This window comes from Neopelma chrysocephalum, unplaced genomic scaffold (assembly GCF_003984885.1).
Source record: "Neopelma chrysocephalum unplaced genomic scaffold, ASM398488v2 Primary Assembly neopelma1_99, whole genome shotgun sequence".
Lineage (NCBI taxonomy): Eukaryota > Metazoa > Chordata > Aves > Passeriformes > Pipridae > Neopelma > Neopelma chrysocephalum.
In genome coordinates, this window is record NW_020897762.1 from 2667883 (window position 1) to 2694819 (window position 26937).

Consider the following 26937-nt stretch of genomic DNA (forward strand, 5'->3'; position numbering starts at 1 on the left):
GGGAGAAAAATAAGGTTCAGAGACAGGAGAATTGAAAGTTAGCAAGGTACAAAGAACACATTCAATGGATGCATTCAGGTCAATCATAATGACAGTACTTCCCTGGCCTCTCCACACTGATTTACATTTCACAAGTACTGTGAGGGACAGAAATGAATTATGTACAAACCAAGGTCGTTCAATATGAGCACAATTTACACACTCAAAGGCCTGAAAACCAGTGTAAATGACACCATTTTGGCATTCCTCCTCAGCTCATATTCTGACTGTGCACTGTTTTTCTGCATGTTAAATAAAATGCTCACTTGACTTCTAAAACTCCCTGTAAAACTGTGCACCCTTCCATGAGTAGCAAAGGGTCTTAGGAACAGCAGCAGGATTTCTGACAGAACTGCACACACCCAGAAAAAAATTACCAGTGTTCACAAGGGTGTGATCCATGCAATGCAAAGGGAGAAGGAAAGGTGCCATGTTAGAGGAACTTTTTACAATGTGTGAACAAAATTTGAAAGCCAAATGGTACCTGCCAAATGCAATAAATGAAAATGTATTTTTGCAGACAGATGGCACGAGGTTCAGAGGAGGTAAAATGCAAGAACAAGAGGATAAGAGATTGTAAAAGTGAAAAGCCTCTTATCAGGTCAACAAAACCTGATGAAATTCAAAGGAAGAGGAAAATCTAACAGTAGCACAAGACAGGAAGCCTGGGCAGAAGCCCAAGGACAAAAGAAAAGGCAACATCACTTGATGGATGGCTGGAAGACAATAGCCCAGTGCAAGAAAACAGATAATGCAGTAATCCAAGTCTCTGCAGGCTGTGACTCTGAGATCTTTGCAGATGACTATGTGTTTTTTACATGATGTCACAAAAATAACTTAAAAAACCCTCAAACATGCAAACAATAGAACCCTTTCGCTTTAATAGTTGGGGGGATGGCAGATTTCCCCCCCTCTTTTTTAGAACTCATGCTGAGTATGAAAAAGTTATGTTTGAACTGAAGTTGTAAACTCAAAGAGTAGGAAAAAAAAGCAATTCCCCAAACTGTGTTACCAGATGTATGTTCATTAACATTCATTTCAAATTAATGTCTAAACACTCATTGTTGCAATTTTCAAATGTTCAAGATTCATTTCCTTTTTCTGAAGAAAGAATTTAAAACTTGCTGTCAAATAATTAAATAAATATACCACATAAGTGAAAATCAACCATTTCAAGTCTCAAGTGGTACATTCATGCATTCTGCTCTGTAAACCCCAAAGTTCTTAAAATGCACCTTTCAACTGTCTGCCCTTTTTCAGGAGCAGCAGTTGAGGGGTTCCTCTCCCTGTAAATGACACGAGGTTTTTTTAGAAGTTACTTACAGCACAGAATTCTTCAAAGGATATTCTTCCATCACCATCCTTATCTGCATTAATTATGGTTTTATCTACAATTTGCTGTAACTGAGTGTCTTTGAGATTGTTCCCAACCATCATCTTCAGCACCTGGAAGAGCTCCCCGTTTGAGATATAGCCATCTTTGTCCATATCATAAATGCGAAAAGCAACTGCAGAAATAAAAAAAAATAAAAATATATATATATATAAAAAACATTCAGTGACAAATGTGGTCAGAAAAAGGCAATATACTCACTCCAGAAATATCAACTGAAATTGTTTTAAGCACCAGCAGTAAAATCCATTAAAATTCAAACAGGAAAATCTCCACCACCACAAGTAAAGCACCCAGGCAGCAGCTCATTTGCAAGTAAAAAAAATTACAACCTTCCAGGAAACAGATGAATCAAAATCCTACCTGGTTACTTTGCTGCAAACAATTTGGCATCAAGACTGGATTTATTTTTAAACATTTCAGTCTTAGTTATTGGAAGCTACATGTATGACTGAACCTACCCCTTTTCCACTCCAAAAGTTTGGGTCCTGAGATGCAGTTCTGAAACACCAATTTAATGCTTTTCTACTGTAGTAGCAAAAAATGGAATCTTATTCTTAGGCCCCATAAAGCAAAGCATATAGTTCACAAAACTCTGTAGCAAGCTATTCTTAAATTAATTATTTTTTTTTAAACAGGAAGCAACTTCAGTTACTGAAAGTTCATCAAAAGGCAACCTCCTCCAACCCTCCCTGCAGAAAAGAGTGTGGCAAATCTCCACACAAAAAAAATGACAAACTGTGCAAAAATCTTACAGTCTGCCTTCAGGATTTCCCACTCTTTACAAGAATCTGGATTTGCTGATTTCTCAGTCTTAACTAACAAGTATATTTTTTGAGGATCAAAAAATTTTTGTTAAGGAAAAATTAAAATACTTACACCTCAACTTCTGTTCTTTATCTCCTTTGACACTGAACTGGGAGACTCCTTCTATAAATTCTAAATAATGCAAGAAAAACATGTACAGAAGAGTGTATTATTTAATAAATCAAGGAAATCAACATTCAGAAAATTTTAGAAATTCTTCAAAGAACTTAAATTACCATAAAATCTTCAAAATATTGTCTACCTTGTGACACCTAAGTGTCCACATACTTTGATACTTTAATATTCTTTAGTGGGAAGTACCCCAAATCAAATACTGTGTTCACTGAACAGACTCGGTCACACCAGGATTTCAGTAATTTTGTTGCTGGACTTTCACAAAAGAAGCTGACAGAAAACTCCAAGTTCTCTACTAAATCTACTCCATTGGGGATTTTAATTGTACAGCTCCTCTCAAGACTGGTTTCCCAACTAAAAGAATTACATTAAAATTGAAAACTGCTCTACAAGAAATAGCTAAAAAAATACTTTTCTCTAAGAAATGGGGTAAAAAGAAAATTGATTTTGACAACTTCCTGTTCCCTCCCAAGAAGAGCAGCTCTTGATAACTGTATTAATCACAGCTCAATGTCACAGACAATAAAGCATCATCTTTCATCACTGCCTATTTTTTCACCAGGAGATTTTGAATAGTTCCATACCATAATGACTGCTTTTGATCAAAACTCAACATTCCAGTTACCCTGTAGTTAATCCCTGTAGAAATCTGAGGGGGTTTGCAAAGGTTAGCAGCTCTTGTATGTTAATATTTTATTTAAAATGTCAGCCTGTCACTATAAATGAGATTAAAGAACTTTCTGCAATTAAAAAAAACCTCAAGAAATTTACCTTTTCCAGTCATATGCAACAAGAGATACCGAGTATTAGCCTGAATAGAAGTTACAAATATTATCACTTCTAAGGGTCAGAGGCTGTTTAACAAACTAGTAATAAAAATTATAACCTGCTGGCCCTTTTAATCATGAATATTTAAATTAAGTCTAAAATTTTGAGCAATGTACTAAATCAAAACTTTTGGTTTTTTTACTTGAAGTGTTTTAAGATCTACCTAAAAAGAATCCTATAAAAGAAGCATGAACACAAAAATCTGGGCCCCTTTCTATTTTCTAAATGCTCCAACTAAGGACAGATTTCATTTGGATAAGTACAACTAATGCACAGACACACCACTTACACAGCCTACCCCACCTTTTTCAGAGAGCATCACAATTAAGAGTCTGAACTAAAGCACTTTAAGAGATATTTAATGAGTAGCCCTAAATCAGCATGACCTTGAAAGCTATTACTATACAATCTGCTCTTTTAAGCACTTCATTCAGGAGTGCCCTAATGCACCAGAGAAACTAGTTTTACTGGTATTTAGTTCCACTAGGAATTAGCACCTTATTTTGATTCATAAGTTTTCTTCACCCCTCCTTTCTCAGCTGAAGAAAAACTGGAGTGTTCTGAAGCTCCAGGAGGTTCTGCTAAAGTGCCACCCCCTGTCAGAGAGCACTGTGCCTTACCTTTGAAGTCCACTTCTCCATTGCCATCTGTGTCAAATATATCTATTACTCGCTGTACTAACGGGTTCTGTTGCAATTCAGGTAAAGACATGAACTCTTCCACGCTCAGAGAACCAGAGTTGTCCAAATCAAGCTTCTTAAACCTCTTTCCTAGTCGTTTTATCTCATCAGCATCAACTGAAATGAAAAACAACCCCACACTTATTCTCAGAAAGGCTTCAGTAAACCCTTAGCAGTTAAACACAACACACGTTTCATTGCTTTCCTACAAGATTTTCTCCTACTTTATTACAGCTATTAAACACTCTCATGGAAGGCGGTAAAGAGAACATAAAATTCTGAAGACAAACACAAGCCTTACCATTTTATTTTAAATAAGCCTTACCTTTTTTCCTCCCTGCACCAGCCATAATACAGTTAGCCCTGTGACTCACTGAATACCACATGCTGACACAACATTTTGAAGGATTTAGGATGCTTAGCAAGTTCTTAATCAGACAGCTCTTACAAATAACAGGTATGAAGAAATTAAAGAAGAGAATGAGTATTCTCTGAAGGAGCTACCATTACCTTTACACTAGACTAACATAAGATGTTAGAAAGAAAATTATATTCAACTTATTAGCAAAATTAGTGCTTCTTCAGCACAGCAAATGTGAGATTTCCTGGGTTATGTGATAAGTTGAGCACACTAACACATTCCCACTGTTGACCAGTTGACTCACCTACTCAAAACATCCCTCTGACAGGCCTAAGATATTTTTTTCTCTCCATCTCAAACAGGAAACAGATACACCTGCAGCCATGACCTGCATACAGCCATTTTTTTTGTCTCCGAAATTAAAGTAGATTCAGGTTCTGCAGCACTACCTCTTCATCTATCCTCTTCAAATTTATAGAGAATCTCAGTTCAACCACATACAGTACTCTACTTTACACATCTGATTTTGCCAGGGATACACTAAATTTGTGAATCTATAAAAACAACTAAAAGCAATCTTGTACTTTGCTGCTGCTGAAAAGCTTGAAAAACTTTACCCATAACAACCTGAAAACATCCTATCAGCAGCTTGATTTATGAGACTCAAGTTAGTTCAGCTGTTGCTCACCATGTTTGGCTATGAAGGAGGAACTGAGGTCCTTAGGAAGCCCTAGGAAGAGACCAGCGCACAGCAAACCACAGCAAACACACCTCACAGAACCCCAGGCTGGCGAACTCCCCCGACCAATTTTCTCTCTAACATGAGCAGCTTCCTCAATATTTCTTAGCTACATTTACTGTTTTTGGTCCAATAGTAACAAAAATTGTATCTTTATTTCTACAAGGCACATACCACCATCTGATCCACTTCACATCACATCAATACCTTCTTAGGCTTTTGCGTAAAGCCAAACAGCTCTGAGTCTTTCTACATAAGGTCAGCCAAGATGCAGAGCTGGATGTTTGGAAACTGCAGCTGATTCAAAGACCAAACCAGCAACCAGCTTCATTTCAATTCCTTGATATCCTTGTCTAAAATGAATGAGACGCAAATCCAGAGATCCTCCCAACTGCACTACTGCAGAATGAAGGGCAGAGAGCACACCAAGTCCAGAAGCACATGATTTTCTGTCAAGACTTATTTTGCCTGAGTAGTAAATTCTGACATTTTGCAGTCAAGTCAGGCTTGGTTACTGCTTGCAACTGCAGAGGCAGAGGGCAAAAAAGGGTCGATAGTCCCAGAACGATCTTCCCTTTGCTGTGCCAGCAAATGACAGATCTGATTCTGCCTCTAGGGCTATAAAAATAAGACTAAACATCACCTGCTTTCCTCAGTTCCCCGTGTGCAGTGTTGTATTTCAATTAATTAACCTCTCAACTGCAGTGAAACTTCCCTTGTAGCCCCAGTTTGCTCAGAAGCCTTGAACATGACTGAAGGTGTGCCCTGAGCAGCACAACACTGCAGGGGCAAAAGCACATTGCTCAGCTACACAGGAACCCTCCGGATCACCCGGGAGGAGCCAGAGCACCACATGGTAACCTGCATGTAGAACATAATCATGGGACTAATAGAAGGAAGTATTAAAAGGGAATGGCAAAGCAGAGTTCCACTGGCAATTTCAGGAGTTCCAACAGCACAAAATGCTTCCTCTTGCAGATACACTGAAGGTATTTGCCAACTTTTGCTTCTGCTCACAGAAACTCCTTTGTTTCCATTCTTCCTCAAACTCTTAAAACTAAATTGAGTCAGTCTTGGCACTGGTAGGCTCTATCCACCCTCACTCCCAGTCCTGCCACTGGACAGTTAGTGGACCTATCCCAGTTTTATGCAAAGCCAGCACCTTGTCAAGCTGTGAAAGGGAGAACCGTTCTTACTGCAAGCTCTACTCCAGGCTTGCAACTCCCATAGGAAGAGTTGATATCCTAAAAAAATCCTCACAGCACAAGCACTTGCAGAAGCATAAAAATATTAAGGGGGGCTTGTCACACTACATTTGTAAACACATTTTCCAATGTAAAATGAGTGTATGAATAAATATAACTTATACCTATATTACTTCATTTTAAAACAACTAAACAGCAAACTGAAAGTAGTACCTATGGTGTATATAATGCACTGTCATCCTCCTACCAAATCAGTGGAATCTCACTTCCAATATTAATAGAAAGACTAAATCTTTCCATTTCAGTCAGTGCTAAGGCCTCCTAAGCAACCTGAAATACTTCATTGTTCTTCAATTTCACAAAGTCACAATGCAGAAAAATGACAGAAGCATTAACACAGCTGGATCTCTTCTCCCTTGTCACAAAAATGAATGAGTTAATAAACTGCAAGTTCTGAAACATTTCTAAATTACACTGAAAAAAACTCCTAAACGTCAAAACATGGCAATGATATTTTTACAAATCAGGATGTAAAGAAGCAGCTGCCTGAGGCAGGGCTGCAGACCAGCAGTCATTAGGTAGCACCATCTTCTCACAACCCAGAAGCAGCATTAAAGCAAGTCTTATTTCACAACACCAGTTACATTTCCTGCTCTGGGAGCTCAAGTCCATGCTATTTTTCCTTACAAATATATAAGCAAAGACTCAAAGTGAGACCCAGAGTTCTGTCAATGTCCTGCTATGAAGTGGAGCTAATTATCACTATTACAAGTCACTCAAACACTGCTACAGTTTAAACTGGCACGAGCTGGCACAAAAGACAGACAAGACCAACTCTGCCATCACAAGATCTCCCACACAAGATGTGCTAAGAAAACAAACCGTTGTCAGAAAGGTATTTTATCTCGAGCTAACGTTATCTCTAGCAGAACCTACCAATATGAATTTCAAAAAAGAACATTTTATTGGGACATTCAGAAACTGATCCACCACACACAATGATAACAATCAATGCTACTCTGACAATCTCTCCCAACATCTGCAGGGCACAAGAACCACTGCTGTGTTAACCAGTCTTGCATTTGCAATTAGCCAGGTACTTAAATTTATAAACCAGCAACACTTAAAAGCAGATAAAACACCGATTTATTTTTTTGTTCTAAAGATTGTAGTCAGGGCATTCAAGATTATGGATGATAAAGATAAGAATCAGATGACGGGAAGGGGAAGAGGTTGGAGAGGTTAGAATATTTCTCAAGAATGTTTAATGGTTTGCTGAACTAACAAAGCAACAGCTGCCTAAATTAGGAAAGTAAAGAGTCCTGATACTTTGAAAATGTTAATTACTCTTTCTCCACATATACACACACCCAATTTCATAGCTTGTACCAGTTCAGCTGCGATACACAGTCCAAGTCCAGATATTTAGCAGCAGTTTCTACTGGAAAGGGGATTATAAATTTCTCATTCCAAACCTTGAAACATTCAAGCAAAGGGTTTGCCTGCACTGGAGATCTGAGAGGGGTTCTACTCTGGGGGAGGGGGAAAAAACAAGTCAAAGAGCAGTACTGAAAAAATTAGTATCTCTGCCAAAAGCTGACCAAACAGCAAACTCTTCCAATGTTTTGTTTCTGGCAAATGACACACCACGGATGACAGTACTTGGAGGAGGAAATAATGAAAAAGCAAAGTAATTACAGGAATAGGAAAAATTTCTTTAATAGTTCATGAGCATAAAAACCTCTGTTCATAATGAACATATATGGATAAACATCTGCAGATGCAGTGTTTCATAACTCACTGCCTGAGGATTTTGTACCAGAATTTAATTATTTTCCTTAAATATATTGCAAGCACCTCACCTACTGTTAAATCTTTTCCACAAGCTGAATTTTAAAATGCTTATACACTTGAAAAAAATTTGTATTTCAGTAGCATCTTTGTCTTCATAAAACAGCTTAAAGAAATGAAAGAATATGAATATAAAATAAGGGATGAATGCATTACAGTACAATATGACTTAAATTTGCATAGTTTCTGTCTATTCTTCCTTCAGTTCACAGTCTTTATTTCTGCTGACTCCCCTTGCTTATGCTGAATTTACCTAAAAACTACGTAGGTTTTCTGGGATTTAGTGTTTGTTTCTTTGTTCTCCTTTGGCTTTTTAAAAGGAAAACAGTATAAATTTATGTATACCACCAGATTTCAATAATATCCTCTTCATTTTTTGTTGAGATTATCTCCCAGAATGCGCATATATACAACAGTCTTCATCTATGATGGATGTGCCTCTTTTTACAAGACCCCTTTTTCCTTGGTATTTATCAACAGACTTGCTTAAAATTCCACATAGCTCTCACCAAAGAACAGAGCACTGAATTACATTTCCAGTGTATGAACAAAACAGACTTTCCTTCTTCTCTGTAGGCTCCTTGCAGAGAACCCAGTGCCCACACAAACACCCTCAAGCTCTGCTGGAAATGCACGACATAGTTCGGATCCAGGGAAGGTTTCTGAGCTGGAAGGACTGATGGTGGCAGTAGCAGACAGAATTTTACAAGACAAGCTCAGGAGAACAGGACAGAGATGAAAACACTAGGGAAATCCAAGGCAGTCCAAATCCGTGTTTGGGTAAAAGGGGCGATAACACCACGGAGCAAAATGAGGAGGATCAAGCTTTGTTTACATTGTTTCAGGCAGAATTTGCCGGTGACTCATCCCCGAGGTCGGAGCTGCCCCGAGCTCTGGCCACAGTGAGTGTTCCCCTCCCTCACACTCGAGTTGGCCTTTTTTGTGCTGTGCTCACCAGCTGACACTTGGCTCTGTGCTTCCTACGCTTTTCCGTGGAATCGGACAGTATCCCATCAGCTCGGCACTGATGCCTGAGCTCACAACCTTAATACGTGGCTGGAAATAATAGCTGCTAAGTGGTTTTCTTTAAAAGGCCTTGCTGGTAGCCCTGTTGAAACATCAAATTATTCACCATTTTAAAACACACAGAATTATTTATGTTTATTTTCTAATGAATTTCAGTTTCCTTCACCTTGTAAATTAACAAAAGGGGTGTGTGGGAGGGTTAAATAGTTCCAGTTTTAAGAAATTTTTGTTAAAGAGCTATTGGCACTTTCAAAAGATTCATTCCTCTTTCAACCAAGTATTAAAATTCTAGAGCCAACACCTGCTTCGTATCTTGAATTCATTTGCATACATCTAAAAATGTGATGAATCAGGTTAAAATGTAAGGACTCCAATGCTTCCAAGAAACTACATGCAAGTGGTTCTGCCTAACTCCCATTTTAGTGCAGGAGCTTTATCCCCCAGTTGTTCACTTTCTAATATGTTGGTCTACACTGACTACCCCACTCCTTCCCCCAACACAATAGCAGAGGATGATCTGTTATGTTTTAAAACAATTCTGTTTCAAATTGTTATGCACATAACTGATGCTCAGATAGGATTCTAAAAACCATTCAAGCAGCAACTCAAAAAGCTTCATTAAAAGCCAATTTCAGTGTGCTCTATGTTGAAAAATGTAGTCTCAAAGAAAAATTTAATGATACTTTTTCTAGTCAAGGTAAAGGTAGAAAGCTAGTTTCCTATTAATGTGAGAATCAAAAGTAAAGGATGCCTTAAAAATCACGGAATTATAAAATGGTTTGGGTTGGAAAGCACCTTAAAGATCCTCTAGTTCCAACTCCCCTGCCATGGTTGCTCAGAGCCCCATCCAGCCTGGCCTTGAAGACTTCCAGGGGATGGGGCATCCATAAAAATACAGAACTCTGAAATCTCCTGCATTCAAGTGATGCTTTTAACAGGATAATTGTTTATGTATTAAGAAACACAGTGCATCCTCTGCTGCAGAGTGCACAACACACACAGAGTCATCTGCAGAGGGTCCAGACCTTAGAAAGGCTGTACATCTCTTAGGGAGGAGGTGTTGAGCACTTCTAGAATCTAAGTGTTTACCTAAATGTTTAAACCTCTATTTAAAAAGCTGACTTTTCAGATACTCTTAAAATACTGGCTCAAAGTTTTAACTAACAAAAACCAGACCAGAGTGTGGTCACAGAGAGCCCCATTTCCACATATTCTTCAAACATGAGATCATTATAAACAAGAATATTGCTAAGGTATTGGGGAAAATATTTTTTGTAAATAAAACATGTTCTGAAATTAACTTTAAATGTTTCCAGGTTAATTTCTTCTTATAAGAATGGATTGCAGAGATCTCAAAATAAAACAGACCTTCAGCAAAACTCTCACCCCTATCTACAGTCTCATCTGATTCACGAATATAACGTTTCAGAGTAGCAACCAAGTCAGCCATTTCAGTCTTGGAGATCGGATTTCAAAAAGATGACGCCCTTGAGAGCACATTCAACCACTTGTCTTGTATATGCTTACACACAGCTGGCCTAATCCTTTTCATGACTTCAGATGTGTCATTTACAATTTCCTAAGTTAGAAAAGAGATACTAGTCTCCTTATCCTAAAAATCAAACCACACTACAATATAGTGTTTATACTAAAAGTACTATACTGTAAAGTATTTTTTACTCTGCTACAACGTAGTTTTCTCCACATCTTTTTCTTAGGATAAAATTTGCTTATGGATAATTTGACATCAAATTTAACATCAAATTTTCACCATGTCAAACAGCACTAGGTTTTTAGTAATTTCTGGGACATAGCACAGCAGAGAAACAAAACCAAACCATGTTAAGGAATCCAACAACACTAATTCACCCACTGAAAAGAACTAATGTTTTAAAAATGAAAGGATAAAGAATATACTTGACTATTCAATGATGTGCGTCCTCTGCATGGTATCCTGAATTTGCTTCATGTAACTTAAACACAAAATTATACTTATAAAACAAGACACCAAAGCAGCAAGTGCACCACCAGGTAGAGGTTACAAACCAATGCCACCAGGCAAACAGCATAAATACATTTCTGATGTTTCCCATGACCTAAACAACCATATACTCAACACACATTTTAAGCACAGTATATAATGCAAAAATCCTCACTTTTTCTGCAATAAATAGAGGCAAACAAGCTCAGTAATAAACCTTCAGGTTGCCAGTTGCTACCAACAAATACAGCTTGGTCTAGAATCAGAAGTTAAGGATGGCAACACACTACTTACAACTCTGGTAGAGACATGACTAGCTGAAAAAAAAAACCTCTTCAGAAACCAGTGGAGCAGTAATCTAAGATTGATACATATGAAAACACTACAGAAGTCTTCTTTAAAAATGAAACTCCAACCACATACCCATATTTAACAAAGTAGTAATACTGAGAGCATATCACAGCCATGCACTGCTGTGGACAAAGATTCTCAAGTGTTTACAAACTGATGACTCAAATTATATGTATTAGGCATAGAGGACTCGCAAATTACCAGCTAAAGCCTCCTTTCTCTGAAAAAATGTATTTAGACAAAGATTCCCCAGTGATTATTTATTTTATGTTATGATTTGAGGTCCGTTATGACGAGCACTGTGAAACCAACCTAGGAAACAGTCCCTATCTTGAATTGCCCTGCTTAAAAACAAAATCCAATTCACCCAAGATGAGGAATTTTATCAAGTGGTCCAATAAGATGCACACACAGGTCTACATATGTTTTAGGGCTGAAGAAAATCATTAAAGGGAAAAAGCAGCTAAGAATAGGTGCCCTCAGCGTAACACCACAGAGACATTTCACAAGACAACTCTTTCTTTGGTCAGCCTTAGGCAAGAAATACTTCGTTATTTTTACAGGGTGGACTAAACCCCTTGAGAGGGAGCAATGAACTTTATTTTCACGTGGCCAAAAGCAAGTAACACCAAGTGGCTTCTCACCCACCTGCCTGGCTGCAAGCATACACAGGAAAAAACTGCTCTTTTAGTCTCAACCTCTCTCTCCTCTCAGGGCACAAAGCCAGTTTAGGCACCATACAACATACTTCACTCCTAACACAGTACTGACTGCAACACGAGCTGCTCCGCATCTCTGAGGAACTGGCACCAGGACTGATGGAAAAGCCCCAGAGGTTGAAACTACCAGTTATATCACCCTACAGACATCAGAACTATCAGAAGTTTGTTTCATATTCTAATGGAAAACTGAAAAAAAAACAAAAAACCAAAAAGCAAAACAAACAAACAAAACAAACAAAAAACAAACAAAGAAAAAAAACCAAAAAAAACACTTTAAGTGATTTATTTTAAAGATGGACTGATTTCTGAGTTCACCATTGAACAGCAAAAGCTGTATTATTTCCAAAGGTATCTTTAACCCTTTAATTTTACTCTTTTGGTTAGTAAATAAACTGCATAACATACATGACAGCTGTACATATCCATCTCCATCTAACATTACAATGTGAGCAAGCAAAAAAAACTTACAGTGTGAGCACATTTCCAAGGGGTAGCTTGCCTCATTTCCCTGAAACACAACAAGAAAAACAGAACAAAGTTGCAATTATTCCCAAATTAGCTTTGAGGAACTATTTAAAGTTTCAGCACTGTAAAAGTCTCAGGCAATACAAGTTACATTGTTCTTAAAAGATATATCTTTTAGACCCACCAACCATGGACAGTGTTTTATTTGGATAGATCTATGTTACCAAAACATACAAAGAAATACGAAACCATTGAGAGATCTCCCAGATGAGAATTCCCATGAAAATGTCAGTTCACACAATTACAGTAAGAACTTCAATCGCATATTCTAAACTCAAAAAAACAAACACACTACTTATATACTGAGTAAATGCTACTTTTGAACTTAAAAATATTTAATTTCAAAACTTCACAAAGCCTGCTTTACTATTTTATTTTATACACAGAAACAGACATGTCCTTATGAATTCCAATGACAAATCTTACTCAATTACCATAAGAAAAGTGTAGTATATTTTTTTCCCCTGAGCCACATGCCCATTCCCCCCAAAAAGGATTCACACAGGAAGAATGAAGCAAAAGAATTGTTTTACATGACCAGAAATTCCAACATAACAGCTTTACATTTAATTACTTTTGTAATGTACTATGTTAATATGTTCCTGTTTTGTAGCTGAATGGAAAGTCAAACTAGGATTTTGCTAAACTACAACACAGCAATAGCACAAAATATTAAAACTTTGAGAGTACCAACACTTGAAATTTGCACACACTGAAATCAACATGAACTGCTGACACATGAACGCCAAAAGACACTAAAAGTTGGTATTTTCCCCCAAATGCTTCACTTTGAGCCAGAGATCACAATATACACATACTTAATGACTTGTTTGAAACCATTAGCAAGGGAGCAACCAGATAACTGAAGGGATTCATAACCATTTCCAAAAAAAAAACTTTTTAAGGGAGTGTTTTACACAAGAAAACAAAACGTATTTCAGATGAGTCTAAGACACGTTCTATTCAGCAGTGATTCTCTCACAGTGTAGAGCACAAGGGATTCCACAGCTGAGCACTTGCTCATCAAAATAATACAAAATTGAACAGAAATAGAGATTACTTGACAGAAGAGGGAAAAAAAAAAGGAAGAACTACATTTAGCCTGGAAGCATGAGGCTGCATTTCCTAATTAGGACAGAGAGGGGCAGAACAAACATCTCGTGAATCTAAACATGCCTGAGAGGAGATGTGTTGCTGAGGGGGGGGCCGTTAACATTTTTTTACCTCCAGTACACTTTCACTTTGCTTATCCCCCACAATCCACAAGCTTTGTAGCTTCTTTAAAAAAGTCCATGCATTTGCTTTATAAGTAGAGCAGCAACAGATATAGCCTTAACTTCTTCCCCAATGCCTACTTAGAGCAAGACAAAGTAGCAGAACAAGAAACGTAGATGAGGACCATCAGGTCCCTAAAAATTCAGAAGCATGACTGAGGTATTCTGCAGGGAATCCAGGAGAACAGTGCCACATGGAAAATCTTGGATGGAACCCAACCAAAGCCTCAGGAAAAACAGCAAAGACCAAAACAGACAGCAAAAGGCAAGTGTCTGTATACGAATATGAAAGGGTAGGGGATTTAAAATGGGGGAAAAGCAGAATTTTGGAACAAAAAGAAACAGGAACCAGGGGATCCAGCTAGGCTGCTCAAGACACGAGGTCATGAAGAGGCAAGAAAAACACCAGACTGGAAGGCTGCAAATTAAAGGAGAAAGTTGAATTAAAACCAGTGCATTTATGCACATGCATACAAATAAACAATCATAATTACATTAGAAGACTGTTCTGGGCATTTACATCCCTGTTCAGGTATTGGGAAAAGTTAATTTCTAGTCATCAATCAATCTGCCTAAAGAAACATAAAATGCTTTTGAAAACTGAGCAGGAAAAAATGAAAAAAGGGGAATCATTTTCAGTTCATGAATTAAGTGTAACATTTATAAGGAGCCTCACTATGCATCTAGATGCACGTGCTAAGCCATAATCAAGTTATGTAAATGGAGTAGCCTAAAAAATATTTGGAGAGCAGAGAAAAAAGTGAAATAAACTTCAGCTTAGCTTTTCTGTGAAATAAGTTACTGGTAAAAAAAAGTGTTAAGAATACTTACCTATCCAGGGCTGGATCTTGGATACCTAAAAAAGCAGAAAAATCTAGTAAGTGACAATGTAAAAATTAAATGATTATTCCATATTTGCCATATAGTAGTTAAATAAAGTATTTTAAAAAATAGTTACCTGGCACTGATGTGCTGAATTTTCATCTTGACAGGAGGATCCAGAAGTCTACTAAAACTTAAAAAGCTGCTGGTTGCAGGTTTTTTTGGTGCAAATATCTGAGCTATTAATGCCAAGATTCCTGTTTGCACAGCTGTGACCTGGACAAACACAAAGGTGTTGCTCTATACCAAAGCCTTGATCTTCAGAGATGAAGATGAATTATTTAGTCTTGGGGGCAGGAATTTTTCATCATATTCTGAGCAGCAGTACAAGAAGATCACTTGTCCCCAAATACAATCAGTCTGTGTACACGAGACAGAAGATAAGCCCTGAAACACAAGCACTAAGTAGGCTGAGTACTTTGTTGCTTAAGAAAAAAGAAATGTTTAAGAGTAGTAGGTAGTAAGTAAAATGGAAGGTTAGAGCTATAACCACATTAACATGTTATGTTAGGGAAGCACAGCTACGAGACTTCATCAAGTACCTAAAGAGCTCTTTAAGAAAAGGGAAAGAAACCAGGTACACATTTTCATCTGAACAGTTTTAATAAAAAGAATTACCCAAGTTTAACACTAGGATGAGACAGCATTCTAAAGAATGCTGAAAAATACTCACAGTGATTAGACGCACTAACAGAATTTGACAGTTACTGCAAAACATAACCATAATTATACACCTTATTCAGTAAAACAACACTGCACTGAAACTTTATTTTATAGTTTTAAGATAATGATACTCATTTATAAAGACAAAAGCCACCGTAAAATGTCCGAAGATGTCATTTTATCTCTGATAAAGTAGTTGATTTATACAAGATTAAAAAGGTTCTGATACAACTCATAAGATCATCAATTTTAAAACCTCATTATAGTATTAGTGTTTCCTACCAGATACATTTAGTATACCTCACACAAAGTGAGATTATTCTCTCCTATACAGCATATCAGCACATTTAGAAATGAGTGACACATGGTTTGTTGAAGAAATGCAGCTTTTACAGTCAACACTCCACAACAGATTTACTTGGCACCTACTCCTAGTGTAAAACACGCCTTCCTCGGCGGCATCTGGGCATCACCACCAGACTGCTGCTCTTCTCTCCACTTGACCCATTAGGACAAGGGGCTGGAACATTACAGATACTTTGAATAGCCTTATCCTTTTAGAATAGTTTTGCAATTTTCTTGCACGCTGTTAAGAGCCCTATGAGTTATTCCTGCTTAAACAGCCACAAAATCACGACTTGTAGATAGAAATAAACACAGATCAAGGAACAGGCCAGAACTTACTAACAGAAGGCTGACCCAGTTCTGAATACTGCAGAAACACCTGTTTCCCAGAGAGAAGTCAGAACACATCACTAAAGTAGTTCAGAATTCTGCATGACATGTAATGTGTTCCTTCAAGAACAGAAGTGTTCTTTGCAATTTTCTTCTCAACTAAGTACTCTTTTCTCCTTTCACCAGCTGTGCCTTTTTACTGATTAAAGATAGCCTCTTAATAGACTTAAGTCTTTATTTCTTCTGTAGTTTATCCTCAAAAGTGTGTTTCTTGATTTTTCTTTCCCTGGCAGTTATTTCAAATACGAATCACTCTCTCTTCTTAAGATCAGTTTTGTACATGCTCCTCCAAGGTACGATAGTTAAGGGCAATTATCTTGACAAGTTTCCTCTTAGTGAAAGACATGATCTGTGGATAGAAAATAAAAAAGGAAATTAGCAATTAGCAAAATTAGCAACAGAGTCTCAATTCTTAGCTGAAGCTGCTTATACAGAACAGCTTGTACACAGTAAGACATGCCACTGCAAAGCAGTTCTTCAGCATACATTAGCAGAACACTGTTTCTAGGTCTGTTTGATTGTATATTACTTTTGTGCATGATGCACATCTTTTTGTCAGTAGTTCAGAGACTTAAATTACAGTGTCAGCCTTCAATTAGTTTTCTGCTTTTACATAAGCAGAAATTGTGTTTGAATGCCAGCAATCCACAATGTCACCTCAGGACTAATCTCAAACTTAGTTCTCAAGTGGGGGTTTGTGAGTGACTACAAATGAAAATTAACTCCTGGACAGCTTAAAAAGTTATATTGTTTCAAAGATTCTTATTTGTTTCCACAGCCAGACAATGAATTAATTCAACAAGGGGCAAGAGTGGTCTCTAATCTGTTGAGTACAGGTACAGGAGCAGTTGTCCAAGATTTACTCATTTCTGCAGCGACAAACAAAGCTCATCCTTGTAAATGGCCTTAACATGCAAACTGCCTTGTCACACCTCTGCACCAGATGTTTCTGCATTCCTGTATTTGATGCAGGGGCACCTCATGGGGTGTCAGCAACTCTTGTATGCTGTGCTTTGTGCATCTGCTCCTACACCTTCTACCTTACTAATTATCTTTGTTATCACAAGAAAGAAACTACATCGGGCAAGTGAAGCAGTTAACCAAGCCACGTCAGCTGGGGGTATTATCAAGATAATCAGCTCAACTCTCAAGTTACACAAAAAGCTGGTTTCCATCATCCACTTCTACAACTAGAAGAGAACAGAAGTGTTAAGAAGAGATGGAAGAAGCTGGCAGTCAATATTTAACAAGAGCCTATGCATAAGACCCTTCTCCCTGTTCCACAAACACACCAAATGCTTCTCCATCTTTTCTCATTCTTTCCCATACAACCAAAATTAATGATTGATGAAAATTACCTGTTGCAGAGAATTCTTCCTCCTCGTCCTCCTTCGAGTTCATTTTCCATGTATCGCCATTGTCACAAAGCTTTAACAATGAGGAACTGCCAGCTCGGTGAAGAGTTTGGTTTTGGTTTGGGCTTTTTTTAAATGATCATTGTTTAACGTGTTAGTAGAGCTTTGGCTGTCAGAGGTTGGCACTGTATTCTTCATCAACAAACAGCAGGCAAGTTGGCAAACTAGAAAGGATGGTATATGTTAACAAGCTCTACAACACTTTGCATGAATAGAACATGCCACAGACGGATCCAGAGACGCATCCACACTGGTTTAAAATGAATTTCACACAAAGCCCAGGAGGCTTTAAGACACTTTATTATTAGAATTTCTGAATTAATGTTGGACACAAAAATATGCAAGATCTCACCTACTGCAATTTATAAATTTCATATGTGACTTACCAGAGCAATTAAAGCCTAAAAGGAGTTTACCAAAGCACAGATGAAAGACATACCCAAAGTTTCTGTAGACACCACAAGAAATACAGTTTAAAACAAGAAAAGCAAGAATAAGATTTGAGTGGAAAAAAACAGCAAGAAAAAACTTATCTACTCTATTAATATGCTTATACTTGGCCTTCTTTTGTTAAATCTAATTAGAAGAAAAAAACCCCACACTCAAACAAACTACCCAATACAGAGTAGTTGTGACAGCCCAAGAGGAGTCTATGAATCAAGAAAAACATGTCATTGATTATCCTCAGGTTATTTAACAGGAATATCCAATTTATACATTACAAAAGGAAACTTGTAAAGGAGATGTCATTGACAAGATCGCTAGGGAACTTGGCATTTGTGTCTGACATGGAGTAATTAAGTCACCCTTTAGGCTTTTTATTACAGACACTACAGAAATCTGCTAAGAACTGGGATATTCCAACAGTTACCCGAAAACAAGACTGGACTTAATATAAGAGCTGATAGTAGTGCAGACTAACCGCCAAAATTTAGAAAGCAACATTAAAACAACTTGGTGACTTCTATATTGTTTTATGCAAAGCAACTACTAGGTACTCACTTTGCATAGAAGTATTCAGGCACAGAGAGAGCAACTTCCTCCTTGGAATTAGCAGCTCTCCAGCACAAGACTTCTACTCCAATATAAAGAAAATAAATCCACCTCTCAGTTTCTTATGATCATACAAATGTTAAGATACTGTGATGCAAAAGAATTAAGTGAAGCCAAGAAATGAGAGGGTATTACATTAGAAGGTCTGTGGAAGTTCCAAGCAACCTTTAGAGTAGCAACAGTTTCATTGCTGACCCCAAATTCTCAGCCTAGTTTCTAAGATCATGACCTAAAAAAGGAATTAAAGAAATAGATGAAAATGCCTGACACCCACCTCACATTCAGTAAGTTCCAAAATTAAATATCTCCTAGCAGTATGCTGTACTACACTTGCCAGTCTTACATTATATTTCCAGGTCACCAACAAATCCATTCATCCTGAAGCAGGGATAGCATGACAGCAGTTTAAGAGGTAAGGCTTACAAGCTGAATCCAACTCAGATAACAATTTATTGAATCTCCACAACTACACAATGTTCACCACTTCAGCCCTGCTTATACTCCGTTAATTGCTGCAATCAAAGCTGTGGAAGAATCCCATGACATTTTATAGCCACCACCTTGACTGTCCAAAAGTCCAAAATAGTTTCTGGCACTGGACTGTCAAATCTGGGCACCTTGTTACCCTTTGGTGTGAACATTCAAGTTGCAGATGTGCAACAGACCAAATTAAACTGGATAAAAACAAGCAAGGAATTCTTATAGGTTTTCCAGAAAAGTAAGGGATTAAAGAAAAGTAAATAAATAAGGAAAGAAAAGACAAGGAAGAAGAACAAAGAGGCAGCAGTAATGGTACCAGGCAAGTAGCACAGACCACAAGTGTGACAGTAAAGGATTCGGGCATTTCTTTATGAAAGAGCTGTGCTCCTCTGCACTTCTTTGAGTAAAAACTACTATTAAAATCACCGATTTTTATTATTAACACAACTCCAACAGCTAGAACTTCCATCATATATTGAATTCACAGAATGGCATTGGGTCATGAAGAAATACAGAATATGGTCTTTACCAAATAAATCTTGCAATGGTCTGTTTACAAAGGAATGAAGAGCATTTTTATGGAAGAGTATCCACCATTTGTTTCTTTAATTCTTTAATCAACCAACAACAAGGTGTACATTGCAGCAGTGGGTTATAGTTATTTTCTCCTGGACCACTGAAGACAAGATACAGCAACAAGAGCAAACTATGAAATTTATGTATTGACCTTAAATCTTGATACTTAGATTATCTTGGGTGCAATGACACAGTGCATGCAGGACAACCAGGGGAATCAGGCCCAGTCAGCAGGGGTTCATGACAGGCAGGTCCTGCTTGACTGGCCTCACCTCTTCCTATGACAGGCTGACTCACCTGGTGGATAAGGAAAAGGCTGTGGGTGTTGTTTACCTGGACTTCAGACAAAGCCTTTGACACTGTTTCCCCAGTTCTCTTGGAAGAACTGCCTGCTCATGGGTGCACTGTTCACCGGGTAAAAAACTGGACGGATGGTCGAGCCCAGAGAGTGGCGGGGAATGGAGTTACATGCAGCTGAAGGTTGATCACTAGTGGTGTTCCCTGGGGATCAGTTTTGGGGCAGGTCTTATTTAATATCTTTATTAATGATCTGAATGAAAAGATCGAGCGCACCCTCAGTTTGCAGACTAAACTGAATAGGGTGGGAGTGTCAATCTGCTGGAAGGTAGGAAGGTTCTGCAGAGGCATCTGGACAGGCTGGAGCAACGGGCCAAGGCCAGTGGCGTGAGATTCAATAAGGCAAAGTGCCAGGTGGGGGTTGCGTCACAACAACTCCACACAGTGCTCCAGGCTGGGGGCAGAGTGGCTGGAAAGTGGTCCAGAGAAAAAGAACCTGGGGGTGCTAGTCAACAGTGGCTGAACATGAGCCAGTGTGTGCCCAGGAGGCCAAAAAGGCCAATGGCATCCTGGCCTGTATCAAAAACAGTGTGGCCAATGGGACTAGGGCAGTGATTGTCACCTGCTCAGCACTGGTGAGGCTGCACTGAGCAATCCTGTGCTCACTTTTGGCCCATCACTTCAAGAAGGGCATTGAGATGCCAGAGCAAGTTCAGAGAAGGGCAACAAAGCTGCTGAAGGGATGGAGCACAAATCCTATGAGGAGCACCTGAGGGAGCTGGGGTTGTTTAGCCTGGAGAAAAGGAGGCTCAGGGATGACCTTATCACTCTCTAAAACCCCTGGAAAGGAGGCTGTAGGCAGGTGGAGGTCAGTCTTCTCTCCAAGGCAACCAGGGATAGGGGAAACAGCCTCAAGTTGCACAGGGGGGCCCAGGTCAGGTAACAGGAATAGTTTCTTCACTGAAAGAGTGGTTAAACATTGGAACAGGCTCCCCAGGGATGTGGTGGAGTCACCATCCTGGAAAGTGTTCAAAAAAGCGAACGGATGTGGCACTTTGCAGTATCTTGCAATATGGATTAGTGGGCATAGTGGTATTCACTCAAAGGCTGGACTTGATGATCTTGGACAGCTTTGCCAACCTTAATGATTCGATGATTATTTTGTACCTTCCTTTGAGCTGTTAAGAGTTCCCTGGCTATACAGAGATAAAGGATTCAACAGTCACCAAGCTTTAGGATGCACCCTAAATCAAAAAAAAAAAACCAAAAAAACCCAAACAAAAAACCCACAACACACACACAAAGGAAAAAAAAAAAAAAACAAAACAAAAAAACCACCTTGAACTTGCTTTTAAGTTATTCCAAGTGGTTTTGGGACATATTGGCTAATATGTATCAACTACAACTGTAACTGGAAAAAAACATAGGGCATGAGGAAAAAAAGGTTGCAGGAAGGCTACTTTATTTCATTTAGAAATTTCAGCAATGATTTAACTTATCTGACTCAGCTATAGCCCCATCCTTGAAGCTCCCTATGTTGAAGATTCTAAACCAAGAGTGTCAAATAGAGAGAAACTGAAAACTGCCATCATCTAATTCCTTAATGCAAAAATATAATTTTTCAAATCTTAAATTTGCCAAGGGATTGCTAACCTGCTCTCCTCTACTTTTTCTTCACATACACAAATATTAGCCAAACATTGATCTCACAGGAGCTGAAAAACCGAGAAGCATGTTTTTAAATGGCACAGAAAATGTAATAACTGAAGTGTCAAATGCTTTAGAAGTCTACTAATCTTTTCTCTTTGAACAAAAAAATCATCTAAAAGAGCTGGAAAAAACATACAAGTTTCATTTGGGATTGAAAACAAACATTGTAATTAGTGAACACATTACTGTCCAATCAAGGTTTCTTCTGAAGAGGTAGAGGAATTTTCCATTTTCTGGCAGACACAATTTTCAAGAGGGTACAACTTTCTAGCATGATACATCCACAACTCCTCATCATCTCTGTTACAATTCCACTTAGCTGTTTAATACCAGTGACATAATACTGCCAATCCACTGTTCCATTCCACCTTCATGTTTGGATACAATCTCCATTTTGGAGACTACAAGATAAACTGTGTTCTCCCCTGTACCTGCAGATGAGTGTGATCATTATCCCTTGAAAATTTACCCCATGATAACTTTTTGCCCAACATTTTCAGTTACATTTCTTGTAAAGTTTATCAGAGTTCTGAAAAACCACTGAACTTGTATCAGTGCTCAGTTTTTATGTATGATCTTAACTCAAAAGTGAAAACTATCGAAGTACAAAAGTTCTTACAGCTGTTGTTAATATTCTAACTCAATACCTCAACTGAATGCTAATCAACAGCAAACACCAAGGAAGGCTACAAGCATTTTGTAGTCAAAAAAGGGCACTGCTGGAAAAAAAAAACAAAATTAAACACAGCTTCTTTTAACTTACCTTAAAAAGGTGAAGATTTCAAGTTTTAAATGTGTTACCCCCAAAGCAGCCTAAACTTGTTAATCCTGCCTCTAAAGAAAACACTCTGACCTTCAGTACTGAAGGAACTCAAAAAAAGATTAATACCTAATTCTTCAACATGGCATTTAAAATGCAGACATCAGAGATAATGAACCAAGGCAAAGGGGATTGCCGGATTTGGGATTACAGTAGAGATCAAGTCGGGTTAAAGCTGTTACAGCACTTTGACATTGTTGTTCATTGCAAGTATGCAGAGTAGGTGTCAAAATTCCCTTTGCCACATTTAAAACAGAAAGTCTTATTACAAAAAAAAATAAAAATCTTCATTTTGGATACACTTATTCCATTTGCTCATAAGAAAACAAGTGATGATTCTTTAGAAGATTCTTCCCTCTCACATGTACGTCAGGTTCTACCACATCCACCCTCAGGAGGCAGGAGGCAAGAAAGACTGCACAAGCCTTAGGAAAAGCCTGCAGTTTACTCCTTAGTCACCATCTAATCCAGTCATGCCTCTGCTCAAGCTCTGTCAGTCATTTTAAGGGAAACCACTTGTCCCCTGGCTGGCAGTTGGCCAGTCACTTCTGCTATGCTTTATTTAAATCCTTCACTGTCCACGGGGCTCCTCCAATGTGAGATATTAATGGCTTAAGGCCATCACAGTCAAGTAACTATTCTAGGATATCACAGGGAAGCCCTAAACCAACGAAGCAAGAAGCAAACCTGAAACCAGAGATGGGTACTGGTGCCAAAGACTCAACCAGACAGGAAAACTAAAGGAATCAAGGCTGTAATTATAAGAGGATTCAGCCTTTATCTTCAATACACTGTTTGGTTTTATTAATATTAAAGGAAACACAGACATAAAAACAATTTCAAATATAATATTTTATTCAAATAGAATAGCCCCACTCATTTAAATTTTTAATTTTTTGAATTTCAAGTGTTCAAGATTGAAAAGCAATCCATAAAGTTTGTCCAGTTACAGCAGGGATTTTATAGTTTATATTCATATACATAAATGCCATAGCCTTTCCTATCTGAACTCACAGCTGTTGAGTTTTCAGCAAAAATCCAAACTTGTATGATCTTGAAAGTATGATAAAGTATTTGGTTTGACATATAGACACACAGCACTATTTACTTATCAGCAGATAAAAAAAAGGTGTCTCCCAGAAAAAAAAATTGTCACCCAAGAGAGAATAAGACACACAGACCCAGCAGAAACACCAAAGAAAGCTGTTTGCCAAGCTGCTTAAGAAGAAAGTATGGTCAAAGATAAAAACAGTTTTACTGCAAAGTCTTTTTCCTAACTTTGGAGGACAAAAGAAGTCAAGTCAAAGCATACACTGATAATACCATTCATAGATACGTATCTATCCCCACAAACAACCTCACACAAGTCTGATGAAGACATAATAAAAACCTAAATAATGAGATTACTTTATACTTAACTCAGTAGTTACATCTGTAGTATGTGTGACTATTCACATTTTCTGTTCTATTTTATGATCTCCCTAATAGAGCTTGCAGTATGTCAGGAAGACAAGAGTAAATAAACAGTGCTAGAGACAAACACAGTGAGTTTTTAAAACAAGGTGAGGCAAAGAATTGATTGTGCCACATATAGAAAACTAACAAATTAATCTTATTTGAAGGAGAAAAGCAAAACCTCATGTATATGAGAAACCACAAGCTCTCATACAAAACAATAAGAGCTCTCACTGCAAAAACTTGCATAAACACAGCAATCTGTAAATAAAACTTGAGAGAAAAGCAGTGACAGGAACAAAAGTGTTAACTTTATGAGCTAAGGTACAATTCACAATTTTGCTTTTGGCAATTCCCAGCTGCTACTCTTTAGAGGCAACAACCCAGCCTGCTTATGCAATCACTTCAGAGCTGCATTTCTAAAGCTTGCATCACTCTCGAAAATTCTCAGAACCCTGTAATTTTAAGTGCATAAATGAATAATGAACTCTCCAAAAGCCAAGGAAAGGAGTTTCCCAGGAAGATTCTGAAGTAACTCAGCCTTTAGCAGGGGAACAATAAAGTTCTGCCACCACTAAATCACAGTAAGTTCTGATGCAATCAAGAGCTCACACTGGGAAGTCTTTGGGGTAAGACAGGTTGCTCCTCCATCGCCTCTGGAGGAGTCACAAAATATTTACAAGGTACTAATTTATCTGTTCCACTTATGTTAATGTATTGCACAAGCCTCTTCGCTGGAGTTTATTCAATTCCTGGAGCTAAGGAGGAGGCAACAGCAGCTTTCTTCTCAACTTTAAAGATAACTGCAATGAAGTTTCTAAATCAATCCACCCCATGACTGTGCTGTTACATGGACTAACCCCACGCTAGTGAAAATGAAACCAGGACCAGGCTGTCCAGAAAATTTGTAATCCAAGTACACAGAAAGGTAGAAAACACAAAAGACTGCAAGGGAACAGACACATCAATGACAAATTACAAAAAATACCCCACAAGCCTGAAACAAACAAAAAACAACCACAAATCTTTATGCATAACAAAAGTAGCATTGAAGAGTTTTAGAGAGCATTTCAAAGAAGGCAACTTGGCAAGTATATAGTGCAAAAGCTTATCTAAAGAGTATGGGAGAAAGCATAAAAAGTGACTGAAGTTTGTAAGTGACTAAGGTGTCATGGGATTATCACAGTTAAGGGTCAACATCTTAATAACAAAGAAATTACATCAACTTACAGTTAACAGGATATTACAGAGAAACAAAAACCAAAGCATATACACTGATCTTGTTCTTTGGGATACTGATGGACTTAAACTGAATATCAGACACTTATGATCTTCTCCAATTTAATCACTTCATTAATAAGAAGGAATTTTTTTCCCCTTCATTGGTGACTATGAACATAGAAAATCCAAACAACTGCACACAGTAAATTGTGTCACACTCCTGTGAAAGAATAACAATTTCAGATTTGGAAAGTAGAGTAACAGACAGAACAAAGGAAATAAAACTTCACTCAAAACATTAAGACTAAGTATGCAAGTATCACTGAGAACCTGGAGGGACTACAAAATTGCACAGTTTTCACCAAGAATTAAAATGGATTATACTCAAGCTATTATTTAGCATCTCATACTCTGTCAAATGAAGAAAGATAAAACTACCCAAAAGACACAAAACATTCATTATGCAGGTAAAATATTTAGTAGGTAATTAAAGCTCTTTCAGCTTCTCCTTTTCTCTGCAACAATTTGGAAATAAAACAGATTTTTCCCAAAACACAGACAATGCTCCAAACACTTCAACACAAAGCAATAGAAGAGTGGTCCATCCAACAAAACAGAATTAATCACTGGCTGACCTACATATAAATAGGAACAGAACAGTTACTTTACAAGAAGACATTAAATGACCTAAAGCTATATTGAAATATAATTTGCTATCTATAGACACACTCTCATGAGGCTGCCTTCAATTAGGCCAATTTAATTCTCAGCAATTCCAGGTACTATAAAACCAAAAAGAACTAGGGAGCTTCAGCAAACAGCTCTCCAGGACAATCCCAGTAAAAACTCTGCCAAGTTAATTAGTATTTAATATCCCTGCAAAATTAACAGAAATGGTTAAAGAATTATATTCTCTGTAATATTTCCAGTCAAGCACTCTTGCTGCTGGTTCGATGAGGAGTGTGAAACACAGGCTTTCTTTTCTCTCTTTAGTCATTTGTGGAAATTGGTCACTTAAAGGTATAGTACTTGTCACCATGCTTGCAAACGAACTTATTTTTTGAGTAGTCTTCAAAAAGCTAAAAGTAAGTGCTATCAACATCTGTAGAATCGAAAACTACCTCTTTAAAATACAATTTGTGACACTCCAAATACAAGGGATGAGTAAAGCTTAGGACAGCACAGTATTCTGAAGTTTCTGAACTTCCTGAATTTGCTTGTACCAAGAAGATCACACGTAACACTGAAAGCCTGAACTCTACAGGCAGGAAAAAAATGATAACCATTATATCAGTTTCCTCCTACTACTCTTCTGCAATGCTGTGAGCATTAGAAAGGAGTAAGAGTACTTCTCTTTGAAGAGGGTTTTCCAAAATGCAGAAAAGGAGCTACAGCAGTCACAGAACCCCAAGTGAAGAAAACAAATCCCCTTCCTAATTTCCGCAAGAAATGGCCACAGATCCTTGTGCCTCATCAGATGTATCTCACATCTGTATCAGGCTGAGACAAACACAGAAGATGAGAACATACATGGAAATGAAATGGACCGTGTTATCCTCCAACAGCAGCCAACAAACATTAATTAACATATTTGCTTCTCATGTAGCTCATAAAGGTCCCTTGCCACAAACTGTTAACCAAGTTGAGCAAGCAAAGATCACCATCAGTTAGAAAGTAAGTTTAGATGGCTTCATATTTTTAGGGGGTTTAGAC

At 37.9% G+C, this 26937-nt stretch overlaps 1 protein-coding gene and 1 long non-coding RNA gene across 3 annotated transcripts in view; one reads left to right on the plus strand and one right to left on the minus strand.

Annotated features, from left to right (window-relative positions):
* The window catches only part of PPP3R1 (protein phosphatase 3 regulatory subunit B, alpha), a 39535-nt gene that overhangs the window by 2167 nt on the left and 10431 nt on the right, over positions 1-26937 (minus strand). The window contains exons 1-6 of one of the 2 annotated variants that reach the window (XM_027694877.1): positions 14876-14967; positions 14749-14773; positions 12587-12626; positions 3823-3999; positions 2312-2371; positions 1363-1547 (exon numbers count right to left, since the gene is read on the minus strand). In XM_027694877.1, the coding sequence (XP_027550678.1) occupies positions 1363-1547; positions 2312-2371; positions 3823-3999; positions 12587-12599 (435 nt within the window). In that variant the 5' untranslated portion in view covers positions 12600-12626; positions 14749-14773; positions 14876-14967. Of the gene's footprint in view, positions 1-1362; positions 1548-2311; positions 2372-3822; positions 4000-12586; positions 12627-14748; positions 14774-14875; positions 14968-26937 lie in introns of those variants that run through there. The other variant, XM_027694876.1, reaches the window with a different exon arrangement.
* On the plus strand, positions 6-26463 carry LOC113973143. Its single transcript, XR_003536153.1, has 3 exons — positions 6-348; positions 22713-22716; positions 26452-26463. It is a non-coding gene; the product is annotated as an uncharacterized LOC113973143 (long non-coding RNA).